This window comes from Rhinolophus ferrumequinum, chromosome 9, assembly GCF_004115265.2.
Source record: "Rhinolophus ferrumequinum isolate MPI-CBG mRhiFer1 chromosome 9, mRhiFer1_v1.p, whole genome shotgun sequence".
In the NCBI taxonomy this organism is placed as follows: domain Eukaryota; kingdom Metazoa; phylum Chordata; class Mammalia; order Chiroptera; family Rhinolophidae; genus Rhinolophus; species Rhinolophus ferrumequinum.
The window spans coordinates 36,755,469-36,773,198 of record NC_046292.1 but is presented as its reverse complement, the minus strand read 5'-3'; the positions used below and the strand labels follow the sequence as shown (position 1 = coordinate 36,773,198).

Sequence of the window (17,730 nt, the reverse complement as noted above, 5' to 3'; positions counted from 1 at the left end):
TTTTGTTACATTCAGGTATCTTTATCTCAGTTTAATAGGTTTCTTCTAGAATACTTACAAGTTTTAGTGCTCCACAATCATTTATGCAGCTAACTCAGCAAACTCAATTTTTGTTTCATTTGTACTTAGATGAAGGTCTAATAGAATTAATGTAAAATAGTGTTCTGTGTAAATTGAGATCCAGCATTTTGTATGAATGTATTTAAATCCGAAGACCACTTTTTCTTCATTGTTTATTGATACGAGGATTTCAACCCTTGATGTCCTGTCCTATATTTTCCTTTTTAGCATGATACCAGTAGTCCCTTGTTAGTCAGTGGAACCTCTGCAACTGAGCTTCCATGGGCAGTAAAAGTAAGTAAAATTTGTAAATTCTCTCCTTACCTCTACTTTGCTTCCACATAATCCTCTTTCTCTACTTCCAAGATATATTGTAATCTTCATTAGACTTTCATTTTTCACTGTTGGGGAAATACTGGGACTAGACATTTTTGGAGGGATCTTACAATTTGTCAATCATTTTGTGACAATTAATATTGGCTTAATCTCATTTTGGTTATAGTGTAAACTGAAAATGGTAATGGCATAATCCTGTATTAACTAAAATATTTGATGAATCAGCAGTTTATCCCACTTGTATTATTTCTTGAAAACTCTTTAAATAGATATTCTTTTTATGCCTCTAAAACAAAAATTCTTAATGAAATTTTTTTCTGAAATGGGTATTTTGCTTTCTAGTTATTTGGAGACATCACACTGGTTATCGCTATCTTATCTGATTTTTAAAATTATAATTTTAAAATAGAATATAGCAAATCAAATGATCTTTAATAAATGTGTGGTTTTGTCAGAAAGCTATTTTGTTTGTATGTCTATGTATGCTTGTGTGCTCATAATTAATTTTAAAAAGTAGATGGATTGGCCTTGACAGGACAAATTATGAACGATAATTTTTTTTTAATGTTATACAAGTAACTTTTTTTTACAGGATTTTAGAAAATTCTATTTTATTGATAAGAAAAAGAAATCTTGCTCTGGGAAAAATGGGAGAAACTTGATGTTTATTCCTATGGTAGTGATTTTCTTTTTAAAATTTGTTTGAGCTTGAAATGTTACTAACACCATGTTTAGAAAGTCATAGAATGTCACTAATTAGCTGTGTTCTTATATAAAAGTTACTCCCTTGCTGTGGATCTGTTTAAGTGAGAGGGTTGGACTAGGTACTCTTCTCAAAGCCCCTCTATCACTGAAATCTTTTGATTCTAACCTAACAGTAGAAATGCAAAGATAGTGTTTCAGCTACAAAAGGAACGGAGGGGGATACTGAACTCTTGAGTGGAGTAACCTCAATTATTGTTTATTATGTTTTGATAAAAGTGAAAAATGTTTTTTTTAAATGTGATTTTAAAAAAAAATCTTTGTTCTTTGAGGGCTTGATTTTTATAACTACAGTTAAATCCTTTTCACTATTGTTTTAACTTGTGATCTTTTTTATATTATAGTCTGAAGATAAGGTCAAATATGATGCAATTTTTGATAGTTTAAGCCCAGTAAATGGATTTCTGTCTGGTGATAAAGTGAAACCAGTGTTGCTCAACTCTAAGTTACCTGTGGATATCCTTGGAAGAGTAAGATACTATTAAATTCTAAATGTGATTTTTATGCATTTTAATTTTTTATCTACCAGGAGCATTTACAGCTTGTTGTTAAAAAATGTACAGATCATATTTTGAAGTTGTGTTATTACGGATTTTTTTTTTGTGCTCTGACTTTATATATATAAAATCACTGCCAATTTATTTCATTTGGTTATTCCCTCTAAAATATGAGTATTTGAAATTAGCTGTATCTATAAGCCCCTTAAATAGGTCCTATTTTTCTTTGTGCTACATCCTCTGATCTTCCAATTCCTTGACTTAATTTCTAGAGACCATCAGTATTTTACACCTGCCACCTCCTTCATAGCTGTATCATGGGGCCTTGTCATAAGGAATAGTTCCTTTGAAATCATAAGTTCTGCTCTCTAAATAGAACTTCCTGTCTTTCTACATCTCTTTCCTAGATACTTGCAAGATTAATTCTTTGACTTCATTAAGACCTTTAAGTATCAGACTCCTTAACTTTCCCCATCTCTTGAATATACTTTTTTCTTCATCCAACTTGGGTCTTGTGGTCTACACTGTCATGTTGGTATCATTAGCACCGTTTACCATGTTTTCTAACTTCTGTCCTTCCTGGTGATAATCCAACTAAAATGAAGTTAATTACCTATCTTATCTTCTCTGTGGTCGCATATGCACTACTGAGAAAGTCTTACAAAAATTGTTATCATCGGAATTTCATGATCACCAATTTCAGGTGGGTTTTCCTTACTGCCATCTACTCTTGTGCTGTTTCCATGGTGATTTCTGTCTACTACTCTTCATATTTCAAACCTTATCTACTCATAATAAACCTCCAGCTCTTTCTTTAATCAGACTATGTAGTATAGTCAAACACTATGTAGCAGGTCAAATTCTGGCTGCACCACTTCTTAGCTTTGTGACCTTGGGCAAATAATTAGAAAACCATGTCTCAGTTTTCTAATCTTTAAAATTAGTGTGATTCCCAGTTTATAGGGTTGTGTTGTAGGGATTAAATGTGATAACATATGTAAAATACTTAACATAGTGCTTGATACATCTATTTGAATGCTAGCTGCCATGATAATATCAACTACCACCACACCGCCAGCAGTAGTAGCACTGGATCAGTGTTGTGTAGATTAGGTGCTCAAAAAATACTAATTTAAAAGCCAATTTTCTAGTATTGTTTCCCACTAATCATTTCTCTACAGTGTGGTCAGTGTCAGTTTTCTAAAATGTAAAAATAATCCTTATATTTTTACTTAAAACTAACCCTCTTAGTAGCTTCCCATTGCATTTAGGGTAAAGTCCAAACTTGAGTCAAGGCATTTAATGGCCAGGCACTTGCTTATCTCCACTCCTGTCTCTCACCAGCACACTTTTGATTCCAGCCCCAAGTAAGATTTTGTCAGATGACTGAACTATCTTCTTTTTAAGGAGTTAACATAGTAGTATAGCTGGTCTAAAGCTATGGAATTTACTCTAGATTTAGATCAAGTCTACCAGGGCCTTTTAGATTTTATTTTTTCTTTGTAAGCCCTGCACGTTACCTGGTTAATGATTCAGAATACAGTGTTCATTGCATATTTCTTTTAGTTGATTAGAGATTCTATAGTGTAGGGAAAACAATAAGGGACTTCATTGGAAGTCTTCACATTGAAAACTGATTCTGTTGCTCAATAATTGTTGCATGATCCTAGATAAGTCCTGTAGCCTCATGTGTAGAACAGGATTGATAAGTACCACATGGAGTTGTTGCATGAATTAACTGAGATGATATTTGTAAAGAGCATTGTAGTTGTCTAAACAATTAGTCTTTTTTTTTTTTTAACTTTTATTTATTTAAGTGTGTTTTTCCAGGACCCATCAGCTCCAAGTCAAGTAGTTATTTCAATCTAGTTGTGGAGGGCGCAGTTCACAGTGGCCCATGTGGGGATCAAACTGGCAACCTTGTTGTTGGGAGCACCACGCTCTAACCAACTGAGCTGCCCCCGTATAATTATTTTCGTACTTGAGAGGAAGAAAATATTTTTAAAAAATTTGTAAAGGAATTTCTATTTTAAAAAATACTTGGTATTAAGAATTATTCTTTTTACAATAATATTACAGGGCATATAATATAATAGTGATATACTAAAATGATCAGCATAATTGAAATTTCTCAGAGAAATAGATATTGTAATGTTTAGGTGAAACTTTTACCCCCATGTATGTATTTGGTGTATACATGTAACACATGAAATGAAACATCAATCTTTCTCAAATCTTTTTAAGGTTTGGGAGTTGAGTGATATTGACCACGATGGAATGCTTGACAGAGATGAGTTTGCAGTTGTAAGTAGCCTAATGCTCTTAAAATCTTCAACATTGTAATGGTTTTCTCAAGGAAAATTTCCCCTTTTGGTCCATCCTTCGAGGAAAACTATATTCCCTCAAGATTGTTGGCATGAATATTTTTACCTAGAATTTGTAGCTAATCAATAAACAGTTTTAAACAAATGGATAATAGGCAATGTATGTTCTTCATTTTATTCAACTTTAAGGTACATATGAATATATACTTTGGATAATGCACTGTAAAGATGCTGAGTAGTGTTATCTTTTGTATCCCAGCTTGACCAGGCACCTCAGTCCCTGCTTCTGCTATGGAATAATTTTACTTCAAATATACCCCTAAATTTTCACATTTATTTCATTAAAGGAGAACACAAAGAACACTTTAGTTTCATCTCATTTATGTAGGCAGAGAGTTTTGACATCTTTTCTGAAGACATGTTATCCTTAGTAAATGGATAGTTAATTCCAAATAGAGTTGTATTCATCTCTTCCTTAAAGCTCGGATAAAATTCTGCTGTGAAATTATTAATGGTAAATCTTTAATCCCCCCTATAATCTCTTATTTGGAAATTAGTCTGTTCAAATTTTCTCTCTCTATTTTGCTAAGGAATTATCCATTTTTTGACTTTCAAACTTATTGCCACAGATTTATTTGCATTATTCTTTTAATCTCTTTCTTGAGGAAAATTCTTGGTTTGGGTCAAATAGTTAAATGTGGTCCCAGGACAAAAAGCATCAGCATCACCTGGGAACTTAGAAATGCAGATTTGTTGGCCCAACTCCAGACTTACGGATTCTAGAACTCTGGGGAAGCAGGGCCCAGAAATATGTGCTTTATCAAGCTATCCAGGTAATTCTGATGCCTGCTACAATTTGGGTACCAATGGGTTAAAGGTTGGTTTTATTGTTTGTAGAGGAGAGCATGGTATTGTCAAATTACAAAGTGTGCTCCTAATAAAGCTCCTAATAAAATTATAATGTGTGCTCCTAATAAAGCTGATAATCTGGAAAAAAGAGCTTTGTAGTCAGAAGATCGTGGTTTGAACCTTACTCTATCACTTCTTAAAAACATATCAGACAAGTTACTTAGCATCTCTTAGCCTCAGTTTCTTCATTTGTAAAATGGTATTAGTAATCACAGAAACCATGGATCACTGTCATATTAGGTGTCCAATAAATATTGATTTGAAAGCCCCACAGAACTTAGAATTAGAAGCATACTTCTTTTTAGGGAGAATTGTCATTCTTATGGAAGAAAAAAATTAAGAATATTCAAGCTTCCTCTCAGTTGTTGGAGTCTTTTTGGAGGTTCCAAGTTGCTTTGAGTAATTTCATATGCTTGAAAATAGTCGTGGAAAATTTTCATCTCTTGAAAGTCTTGAAGGTACCTTGGATTCAGAATGGAAAGGATATCCTGGGACAGTCTATAGTTTTTTGTTTATCCTTCTATAATTTCTTAATGTAAATATAAACAAATGTAAATAATTATTACCCCCTTACCACAGCAGATAACACAGTATACACCCTGTTCAATACTTTATTCATGTTTAACAGTGTATTTTGGGTATCTTTTCATATAGAGAGCTCCGTGATTTTCTTTTTTTTTTTTTCTTGTTCAGATTTATTGAGGACTACTTTATATACAATGAACTGCACTCAATTTAAATATATAATTTGATGAGTTTTGACAATTTTATATACCTGTGAAGGTACCATGACAGTTAAGATACAAATGTTTCTGCCTCTCTCTCTCTCTCTCTTTCTCTTTTTGGTTTTGTTTCATAGTATTTCCTTGTATGGGTGTACCATAATTTTTTAACCAGTCTTCTGTTCATGAGCACTTGGGTGCTAATATAAGCAATTCTGTAATTAGTTACCTTTTTCATACAGTGATTCCTGTGTAGGCAGGTAAGTCTGAGGATAGATTTCCAGATGTGGGATAGCTGAGCCAAAAGGGAAATAAACAAATTTGGTAGATGTTGCCAATTGGCCTTTGATAGACTTGGTACCGGTTTGAGCTGCCTCTAGCAGAGTATGAAAGTACATATTTGCTCCGTCTAGCTCACAAAATACATTATGAAACATTGGATTTTTGCCAGTTAGGGGGAAAATGGTATTTTAATATAGTTTTAACTTGCAGTTTTCTTGTGAGTGCAAGTGAGCATATTTTTGTATGTTAAAGGATAGGCCATTTGTAGTATTTATTTTTCCTATAAAATCTGTTCTTAGTCTTCTCCCATTTTCCTGTTGGATTTTGTTTTTTCTTCTGTTAATTTCTAGGAACTCTAAGCTTTATATATTAAGTTGATTAGCTCTTTTCAAAATTTGTTTTTTCTCAAGGTTCTTTGCTTTTGACATTGCAAGGTCTTTAGTTGAAGGGTGTGTTTTTGCTAATCAGGGTATCTTTCTAAAAGTTGCTTAACTTTGGTTTATTTCCTTTTCTTCATCTTCCTTCTCTCCCTCTTTTCCTCCTCTTTTCCTTCCCCCTTTCTTAAAAAGGGGATTTGAGACAGCTTGAAGATGCTTTATTGTTGAATAATAATCAGTTGAATGGGTGGATGTTGTTAAATGCTTTCAATATATATGACCGTGGCTCATCTATTTTGAAGGCCATGTTTTTGGTATACTGCGCATTGGAGAAAGAACCTGTGCCAATGTCCTTGCCTCCAGCCTTGGTGCCACCTTCCAAGAGGAAAACGGTCAGTATATCAGGCTCTGTGTGGTTGGTCCCCACTTCATCACCAGCCAAGGAATCTTACCACTCTTTACCACCTGTAGGAATTTTACCTACCAAAGCATCATTAAGACAGGTATAGATTTATCAGTGTTAAAGGACTGTTTTTTTAACAAAGTGCATGGCATTTAACAGTTGATTGCTTGATGAAGACAGAAGAAGCAATCAGAGGGATTAAAGCTTTAGAGCTCCCTCTGGTTGAACCTGCATAAAGTGATTACCCAGAGAAAACAGATAATCCTTCTCCTACATTTGGATTTAGTTAGGTCATGTGGACATTTCATTGGCATTGCCTTGATGTTCCTTGAATTAAAGTTGCAGGTAGAAGATGCTCCATGCTAATCTGGCATGCTTGCCTGGCATAGTTAATAGGAGTTTTTTTTTGTTTAATCTCTTGTTAACTCTTGATTCTTTGGGTTCAAATGATCCAATTTTGGGTTGTCCAAGGCCTTTTTTCCTCCAGCCTGGTTCTTGTCTGGTCGAGTAAAGGAAAATAATGACAAGATACGCAAATCAACCATTTTGGCTACAATTAACAATGCTGGATGAAGCTATAAAAATGGGGATTGAGAATTTCTGAATATTTTGTTTATATAGACTCTCCCAGTTACCCACGTTAATGTGGTCATTCATAAATCAAGAGTTGATTGTGCTTGAATTTGCTCATTACTTAAAAGGAAAGAGAGTTAATGGGCCTCTATTAATACTATCATCTCAACTGACCTATATTTTTTCTTCTGTAATTTTCTCTTTGCCACAGCATTTTGATTGGGGTGTGATGGAAGTGATACATTGTTGCTGTAGTTAGTAGTTAGTGGGGCAGAATTGCTCAGAATTTATGACAGATAATGGGCATGGGTTGAAAGAGTGACACTTCAAAGTTTTTTTTATTTGGCAGAAAGTGTGTGTGTGTGTGTGATATGTGTGTGTGTGTGTATATATATAAAATATATATATAAAATATATATACATATATATGTATATATACATACATATTTTCTCTATATATATACACACACACACACACACACACATATATAAATATAAAATTTCCTCCCTCTCTCCCCCCCCGTAGTGGGTTGTATCACCTGCAGAAAAAGCTAAATATGATGAAATCTTCCTGAAAACTGATAAAGATATGGATGGATTTGTGTCTGGATTGGAAGTCCGTGAAATCTTCCTGAAGACAGGTTTACCTTCTAACTTACTAGCCCATATTTGGTAAGACTTTATTTATATTGACTTGAAAAACAGATGTGGTTTTGTATCAAATCTAGTTTTGTGCATTCTCATTTTTAGGCTTATGTAAATACGACAGGTTTTGTTTCATAATTCTTTATAGAGAAAATTTAAAACAGGATTTCTTCTGGATAACAGAGAACTTGAGAATGAATTACCTGAAGTTTTACGAGATTGACAGTGTAAGTTAATTGTTATGAGAATTTTAAAATGCAGCAGCAGTTTATATCAGTTCATTAAACTTAAGTTTTGAAGTGAGAATCCAAAATCTGAAATTTAAATACTATTAAAAAAAACAGTGTCTTCAAGGCATACTTGTATAAGTCTGTAGGGTATATGTGTACCTTTACACCTTTGCGTAGGAATTACACACTTGGTTCTTTAAAAAGACAAACCTTAGTGTTTCTAGTGAATTTCACATTAAATGAGATAACTTTTATGAGAATGTTTTATAATGTGCCTGCCGCCAAACCATGTGTCTATACCAGAGGTTATCTTAAGGTTTTCAAGGGGCAGCAAAGATTAGGAGAGGAACCATGGAGCTGCAAAGAGAAACTTAGAAAAGAACAATGGAGGACAGCAGATCTGCCTTAAAAGGAACAAGAACCCAAGACCGGGAAAGATTATATGTATAACTAATAATAGCTGCCACTCTTGAGTGCCTAGGCTAGGCACTGCTCAATAAATGGTAGCTGTCATGGGCAAGGTATTATGCACACCCTTTTTACTACGTACTTTGTCTTTAACTCGCACAGTAACCTTGCAAGATGGGTGTTATCTCCATAAAGAAACTAAGGCTTGGAGAGTTTTAAAATTTGACTAAGATAATGAGAATAAATAGAAAAGCTGGAATTCAAGATTTCTTTGACACCATAACCTATAGTCTTTTCATCTGGCCATGTTGGCTTTCAACGAATCAAATAGATCAGAACTTCAAAAGCTAAGCTTAAAAAGAAAAAGCAAATAGAATAAAACATTTGCTGTTTCTCTTCAAATGATGTAAAGCTTTCCAGATTTGCTGCCTTTTCTTCGCACTTGATCTCCATTTGCAGCTGTTGTTTCTGGTTTGACTTGGTGATCCTTATATCCTCCTACTCCATGAATTGCAGGAAGCAAGCTGACATGGAAATTTTTGCATGTTTTAGAATCATTCTAATGCCAGTATTGAACCAAATTTGTTGAAACTAAGGCTTCATTTTCTTACATCTTTTAATGTTGAAAATGTTGGTAATAGAGAGTGTTGGGATTCTTTCGCTCACCACGACTCTTACTCAGTAGTGGTTCTGGGAATTGATAAGCAAGTACAAAACAAATTCAGGTTAAAGGCTCCTGCTCAGTATCAGGATGAACATTCTCATATTATCTCTCTCTCTCTCTCTCTCTCTCTCTCCCTCTCCCTCTCTCCCTCTCCCTCTTTCCCTCTCTCCCTCTCCCTCTCCTCCTCTCCCCCTCTCCCTCCCTCCCTCTCTCCCTCCCTTTCTTCCTCCCTCCCTCTCTTACTCTCTCTCTTTCTCTTATAACCATTTTAGCTGATCTCTTGCTTCTAACATTTGAGTGAGTTTTGCGTAAGCCACAAGTTGGTATGACTTTCTTTTTTAATTCAACTGATCATTCTTAAAAAGCTACATAATCATATTACTTTTCCCCTGGATTTTTAGAATGGTAATTGTGACATTTTATATACTGTTCATTTTGTTTATTTGTACAGGGCATTATGTGATACAAAGGACTGTGGGAAGCTTTCAAAGGATCAGTTTGCCTTGGCTTTTCACTTAATCAATCAGAAGTTAATGAAGGGCATTGACCCTCCTCACGTTCTTACTCCTGAGATGATCCCACCGTCAGACAGGGCCAGTTTACAAAAGGTAAGACAACTGAAAAGAAAACCTGAATACATTAACAGAAAGGAACAAGTGCTACATCAGATGACAGATTGATTTGGTCAGAAAGAATAGACAGGAAAATCTGTCAGGCTAGGAGCAGAGCAGTATACTGTTTGTGGTTTAGTTTGTTGACTATAAATACGCTCCAGTGCCTTGTATGACATCCTTGGACTGCAGGTCGTTTACCCCATCATTCATTACACAGATGGCAACTATATTTTCCAATCTCAAAATTGGAAAAATATGGTATTATTTTTCCCCTCCTGGATTTTTGGATTAATTTTTATATAGTATAAAATTTAAATGAAATCTACGAGAATTAAATTATTGTGTTTGATGATTCACTCTTACAGAAAATAATACAAATTTGAAAGCAATATCTCGGAGATTATGATTGCTTGGTATCAATTTTAAATTAAAAAAGACAAAACAAAAAAAAAACAAGGAAAACATCATGTTGAGGAAAAGTCTGTGTGGTTTTTACCGTATAAATGACCCTCTGTTCTTGAGCATATGGCCAAATTTCATACCTGTACAGCTAGAAATGGGTTTTGGTACTTTTGGTTTCTGGCCAGCAGTGGGAATTTTCAAAACTACATTATTTAGCTATGTTGTGCCTTGATTTTTCTTTCCTCATATAGAAACCCTTCCTTCTATATAGTGCATTTACAGTATCTTGGCCTTAATGGAGCTTTAGAAGGAGTTGCATACTCTTTGCTATTAAAAATACATACTCTGTATCTTTAAATCTCTTGTGACCTATAAAGTAACCATTGCTGTGGTGATTCTTTAGTTATATATAATAGGAGTTGTCAAATGTGTGGGATGAGGAAAGCGCTCTTTAAAATGCTAATGGAATATTTTGGTTTTGCATTAATTTTGCCATGTAGGTTCAAAAATCCCATTTTAACAAACCTAATAGTAGTCACAACTGGATTTTTTTCTAAGTCAATTAAATAGAAATTTACAGCCACCAGTTAAGAGTTACTTATAAGAGTTTTTATCCTTATTTTTAAATAAAATAAGTATTTGATTATCTGCTTTGTGAGTTTTTTTGGGGAAACATTTTATGAATTTTTTGAGATTTCTTGTGATGTAGGATATGGGTTTCCTAAATTGTGGAGAAGGCGCTAAAACTGATGCCACCCAGAAAGATAAAGGTTACAAATCTGTACGTATGCCCTCTGCTATAACTCTATCTCAGTTATGGAACGCTGTGGTGTTTCACCCTTTCTTTTATCTATGTAGACTGTTCTTTTCCCCCCTGGTACCTTCATTTTATGCCCACTTAATCTCTCACCAACACAAATTACAGATAAGACAAAGCTTTCTGAAGCAAATTGTTTGTTCATTGACATCTCTATGACATTAATAGACACTTGAAGTTGTATTTGCTCTACATTGTTTTTAATGTAATATATTTGTCTGAAGTCCATTCACTTGAGCACAGACACCTTTGTCTTTTTTTGTCTCATTATCAGTACTAGTCATTAAAATGGGATTTTTATCATTGTTGTCTTAATCTAGTAACCAAAAATTTTAACCTTAAAAATTAAATTAGCCTTTGTTTTGTCTTTCAAATAATCTTTTCTCTTTATAATCTAATTCTTTTTTTTAGAACTGCATTTTTTTGCAGCTTTGACTAATCCTTTTTTGAATGTTGCTTTCCTTTCTGTGTTTTTTCTAGTTTGGACTGTTTTTTCCAATCTGCAGCCCTCTGCTTTTCGCCTTTCTTGTACTGTCAGTTTCTTAACTCTACTTTCTCAAGGTTAGAGCTTTACTTTATGCCTTTTTAGTATTACAGTTTTTGATTTACAAAATACATTTTGAAATTAGAGGTTTTTTATGCAGCAAGGTTGATGCATAGAAAATACCTAAACAGAATGCTTTTGTCACATGTCTGTCCCTTGGTCCTTATGGTGCATTTTAAATTGCCTTCCCTAGGCTCTCTGATCCAATTAAAATCACCAAAGTGGAATTTTTGTGTAAGGCACAAAATAGGGTGAGAGAATATTTTGAAAGGAGGAGGCATGCTACATTTTCTTCATATGCCCTTCTTACACTTGATGTAGTGTTAGCTGAACTTTTCCATTGCATGTCATTTATTGCTTTAATATGGCAGTTTAATTTTTGTGTCAGCAATTGAGTGACATAAGCTGTACACCAACTATAGTAATCTTCCTTCTGGAGTCATCTATGGTATCACCTTATAACTTGTTTTAGATTAAACTTGTTTGTCTCACTCTTCTTATTTGATGATACTTTTAATAGTGAATGCCTGTCAAATGTGAGTCACAATTTTTGAGTTATAGTGAGAGAAGAAGTGTGGAAGTCACAAGTTTCTTGGTATGCTTGCACCTCTGGTAGCAAATTTCTCAGTGGCACTTAGGTGATATAAGTTACTCTTGGTGACAGAAGTGAGACCAAGTGCTAATTTTTCATTTTGTTCACCTGTCAAACTGGCCAGGCTTAATTAGCTCATAAGTCGAGTTTAGAGAGAGTTAAAATGCTACCGAATATTTGTCACATTCAGAAATCCACTTTAAGGAGCATTTGAGATCTTGCTTCCCTGCATTGTCATCAGTTTTGGCTCAAATAAATTCTTATAATAATTTTAAACAAAAGGAAATACACTTTGAAAATTTCTAACAATTTAGGATGATAAGGGTCTGTGTATCATTGAAGCACAGTAAAATAGAGGTATATTTGATACAAACCTTTAATTAATGTAAAATTGAGAATAGCATTAATTAAGAATAGACGAGTTTTGGTATTGATCATCAGAATAAAACAAAACAAAGAATGAAGACTAATAACACAATGAAGAAATATAGAAGGCATTCTTTGCCAAATTTTATTACTGTACCTATTTATTAAGTTGGCTTTTAGGGTAATGGTTTCATTTACATAAATGTATCTTGATATGCAAGTGCCAAAGAGCATAGTATGAAATAGCATTTGAATTTAATCAGAAATCTCCTGATCAAACTACCTATTAGCTGGTACCTATTGCTACCTATAAGCAAGTCATTAAATCTGTTTCCTTAGCTCTAAAATGGGGTTAGTAATATGTGCCCTTCCTGCAACCAAGTTTTCAGATTAGTTTTTAGAATTGACCAATGGATTTGAAAGTGCTTAGTAAGTTGTAAACCACCATAAATGTGAGGAGATGGGATATTGTGAACTTTTAGGTTTCTTCTTCTGTTGTGTGAGTTGGTGACATACATTAAGTTCACAGCAACATAACTATTAGTACTAAGTTTTATGTTCTGCTAGTGGGTTCTTCCATTAGCAGAACATGTGTATCTTAGTTTCACATGTTCAGGCATCAGTTTTAACATTTCCTAATGGTGATTGTTCTGTTGTTTATTAATCTGGTTGTAGCATTGGGAATAGTTCAACTGTTTGAAGGAGCAGTTAGTTATCTTTTTGCCCTGACTTCAGCCAGCTACATAAGGCATCAACAATGGTTCACAAAGGAAATTGAGTCAAGGAGGAAGCAACTCATTGAGAGGCCATCCATCTTTTAAGAATATATACTGTTGAGGAAGTTAATTATAAGAAGAGCTTACATTTATAAAATACTGTAAAGTTTATAGAATGACTTCACATACAACATTATTTCATTTCGTTTTTAAAGTGGACAGGGCAGAGATTATTTCTCTATTTTACAGTGAAAATCATACAGCTAGCAAACTAGCAGAGCCCAAAATAAATGCAGCTAGATTTCTAACTGCAAGTACTATTCAGAGACCAGTTTCGACGCCTTCATTATTGAAAGAGAACCATATGTAGAAGATGTCATATATGAAGATAGTTTCATATATGATGATATTACTATTTACTATGGAACATGCCTGAGCAGTTGGTTTTACTTTAAATACAGTAGACACCAAAAGTATTTAACAAAAGTATATATTTGTTGAATTGAATAAAATCAACCACCACTATAATTCTAAGATTCAGTAAAAATTTGTATACTTACTCTGTGCCAGTTGATACAAATATAAATAAATCACCATCCATCTTCACAAGAAATTTATACTTCAGTGAAGTAATTAGTTTATAAATCTGATATCTCCCTTACTACCAGGTTCTGGACAGGCTAGGACCAAGTGAAAAAGACATTGGGATCTGAAGTGGTGGTACATATTATAGAATAGCTTTTAGAGAATTTAAGGGATAATGTCTTAGTATATAACTGTGTGTGTGTGTGTTTAAAATTGTACTAGATACAGTTTTATTAATTGAATTAGAAGTGTTAATAATACCATAAAATACGTAATACTCTGTATCCATGTAGTTCTTTTAAACATTTTTAATGCTTTTCCGTATATGTGTAATTGTGAACTTTTTGTTTTTAGAACATCATAGGATCAAGTCCTGTTGCAGATTTCTCTGCTATTAAGGAGCTAGATACCCTTAACAATGAAATAGTTGACCTGCAGAGGTATGTAAAGTAAAATTATAGCTGACTATATAAATTCACACATATTTATTCTCTCTCTCTCTCTCTCTCTCTCTCCCCCTTTCTTGTGTCTTGGTAAGTGCTACTTTGGTTAAGTTCCCTGGTTTTTCAATTGGAAATGAATGTACCTTATTTCATTAAATCTAAGGCAACCTTTAATTGCAGGATGCACTATTTTCTTAGGTACCACTGAAAAAAACAAAAATCACTGCCAAATAAACAATGGCTTGTCATCAACTATAAGATACTATTTGATTTCAGAAAAATGTATATCTTGGAATAAATGAAATGTAGTTTTCCTCTAACTTCAGATATTTGAATGATGTATTAGGAAAACATTGTCATTTAAGAGCATATTCTGTTGAGGAAGTTAATTATAAGAATAGCTTACATTTTATGGAAGGACAATTACATGCAGAGACGGTGCCAAGAGCTTTTATAACTGTTATCTCATTTGATCCTCACACAAATGTTGTGACTTGAGATAGATGTTATTGTTATTGTTCCTGTTTGATAGGTAAGGAGTTTAGATGCTCAGAGAGGTTCTTTTACACAAAGCCATAAAACTGAACAACAGTAGAATACCTGATCTCAGGACTACTTGAATTGGAGTTGAGTTTTCTCTCTTATGAGTTATATGGGTTATAAGCAGAACAGACTTGGATTTAGATTTGACTCTAAATACAGCAGGTACTATAGATATTTCCTTAATTTCCTTGTTCCCAGGAAACTTTATGGTAATAACTCATTGTAAAAATGACCTTCTAAAATTACTTTGTAAAAGTGAGATCATTTTTCTATCTACAAGGCATTGTATTTAAATATATCACTGTACTTACACAAACCCTTTTTTTTACCTTTACAATACTTTGAAGCAGATAATGGCTGGTACTTCATTTTATTGACGGTATTGAGACATAGGGGATTAAGTAATTTATCTGGACGATATGGTAAGAATTTAGTTATGATCTTTTCTCATCCATGAGACTACACTGAGATTGATGTAGAGAAACTTAGTTAGGATTTTTTTCAGTTGCAAGAAAGAACTCAACCCAGGCTAACTTAAGTGAGAGTGAATTTATTGGCTTGTGAAAACTAAGACCTCTTACAGGTAAGGATGGCTTAAGGCATAGCTTCATACTGGGGCTCAAATAATATAATCTTGCTTTCTCCATTTCTTGTTTCCACTTCCACTGGGTTGTTCCATTCTCAGGCAGACTTTCCCATTATGTTGTCAAGGGGGCTATAGCACACCTAGCTTCATGTACTTGTAATTTCAAATATAGTGGAGTGCCTCTCTTCTGGCAGTTCCTGTAAAAGCCCTAAGGTTCCATATGATTGGACTGGCTTAGCGCCAAGCCTACCCCTGAAACACTCAGTGTCCAAGGATGTATATAGTTTGATTTTTCATGACCTCAGTCCTGGGAATGGTGAGGGGTAGTTTGCCACTGACACCGCATGAAAAACGGGGTGTCCCCACATGACAGTTCTGCCAGGAGAAATGAATTCTGGGAAGGTAAATGTCTGCTGAAGACAAGTTTGCTTTAAATCAATAGTAATTTCAGTAATCAGCCTTAGTATCATCTACCCTGTTTCCCTGAAACTAAGACCTAGTCAGACAAGGAGCTCTAATGCGTCTTTTGGAGCAAAAAATAAATACAAGATCCAGTATTATGTTATGTTACGTTATATTATATTATATTATATTATATTATATTTAACCTGGTCTTATAGTAAATAAGACTAGGTCTTATCTTAATTTTTGTTCCAAAAGACACATTAGAGCTGGTTGTCCGGCTAGATCTTATTTTTGGAGAAACATGGTACCTCATGAACAATATGACTTGACATTCTGAAAACTTAGTCGGAGCATCTTTTTAAATGTCATTAGTTTTGAGCATATCTGCCTTCTACCAAATTGTATATAGTTTGATTTTTCATGACCTTGGTCCTGGGAATGGGAATTTTCTGCTCAAAAATTGGCCTTACCTATTATATAAAGCCTCTAATATTGGAATCCTAGAAAGTAAAAGAACAAAACAAAAAAAACCTCATGGATATCAAATAGTCCCAATTTATTCCTTACTCATGAAAAAAAAATCAAATCTAAAGTCACAGATCAAGTCAGCAAACATGCCTGCTGGCCCCCAACCCAGGTTGTATAAGTTATACTTACGTGTGTTCTTTCTGTTATATAAACCTGCCTCTCATTAAGATTTTAAAAAATTTTACTTTGGTTCAGAATGAGAGAAGTCAACATTTGATTACTGAGTCTGTAATGAATGATGTGTAGACTTTTCATTTTCATGTGGTCCATAAACGGTTCATTAACAGATTTTCTTGCCTTATGTGTAATGTACACTGAATAGTAGTTAGATTTGAAAATACTTGTCTTCTGTGCCTCTCAGGCCCATGAAAATGGACATGTACCCCAATATTGTAGGACTCTCTTGACTTCAACAGTAGTTGTTTAATGTATGAAATGTTTTATAGTGAGTTTTAATAGGCAGTAGGGTATCATATATAAAATGTTCTTGCCGGTGCAAACATTTGTAAGTATTACGCTTTGGTCAACTGAGCTTTCACTGAAATACTAGTCACCGTAATGTTAAGTCGTACTAGTGGCAGTCTTGTTTAGTGAATCACAGCCAACAACATAAAAAGAACGTATCTGACATGTTGTGACTATCTGTCTTAAAAAAATCATAGAGCTCCAAAACTTTGTTAGGTTTTAGGTTGTAGTCACATTTTATAAATGTGACTATACATTTACACATGATTTGACATTTGTAAAAATATTTTCCCTAGGCTTTTATTTAGGCGAGATCTACAGTAGGCATACTTCCATCATCTGTGAACTCCAGTAATGTCATAAGATGACCCTACCCGTGCTAAAATTGTGGTTGTTAAAATTCTCTTTTGTAAATGGTTGTGTTAGGTTACTGTCATCAAATCTTCAAGATATTTCATTATAAACCTTGGCTTTTGTTATTGTGAGTAACAATTTTTTCTGTGCAATAGTACTATTCTTTAGCCTTTAAATCTTATTAATGTATCAGGATTTGATGTGTATAACTATAAAACAGGAAAAAGAAATTTAAACAGAATTTGTTTGTGGCTTTTATTGAATTGTTATCTGACAAAAATGGACACATGTCCCAATGAAGATGTTTAATTTTAGTCCAGGGACCAAACCTGCAAATAAACACACACATAATACGGAATTGTAACGAGTATGCAATGAATATGGTGCTTTAAAGATTTGTTTTTTCCCCCTCAATCATGGGGGAAATAAAAATTTGGAAAATACAGGAAAGCATAAAGAAGAAAGGAGTATGTTTCTTAGAATAATATTTTGTTTTGAGCATTGAAAATCAATGGAGCTATAACCTCTAGAGTTAGTTAGGTAAAGAATGTTGTCTATTATAGATCACAAAATGAGAC

The 17,730-nt window shown here is 33.9% G+C and overlaps 1 protein-coding gene across 2 annotated transcripts in view; it reads left to right on the top strand.

The window, feature by feature from the left end:
• Positions 1-17,730, top strand: part of EPS15 (epidermal growth factor receptor pathway substrate 15) — a 105,379-nt gene that overhangs the window by 31,242 nt on the left and 56,407 nt on the right. For both annotated transcript variants that reach the window (XM_033114557.1, XM_033114558.1), the window contains exons 6-12: positions 289-354; positions 1,503-1,628; positions 3,900-3,959; positions 6,572-6,661; positions 7,772-7,917; positions 9,644-9,800; positions 14,183-14,268. In XM_033114557.1, the coding sequence (XP_032970448.1) occupies positions 289-354; positions 1,503-1,628; positions 3,900-3,959; positions 6,572-6,661; positions 7,772-7,917; positions 9,644-9,800; positions 14,183-14,268 (731 nt within the window). The remainder of the gene's footprint in view (positions 1-288; positions 355-1,502; positions 1,629-3,899; positions 3,960-6,571; positions 6,662-7,771; positions 7,918-9,643; positions 9,801-14,182; positions 14,269-17,730) is intronic.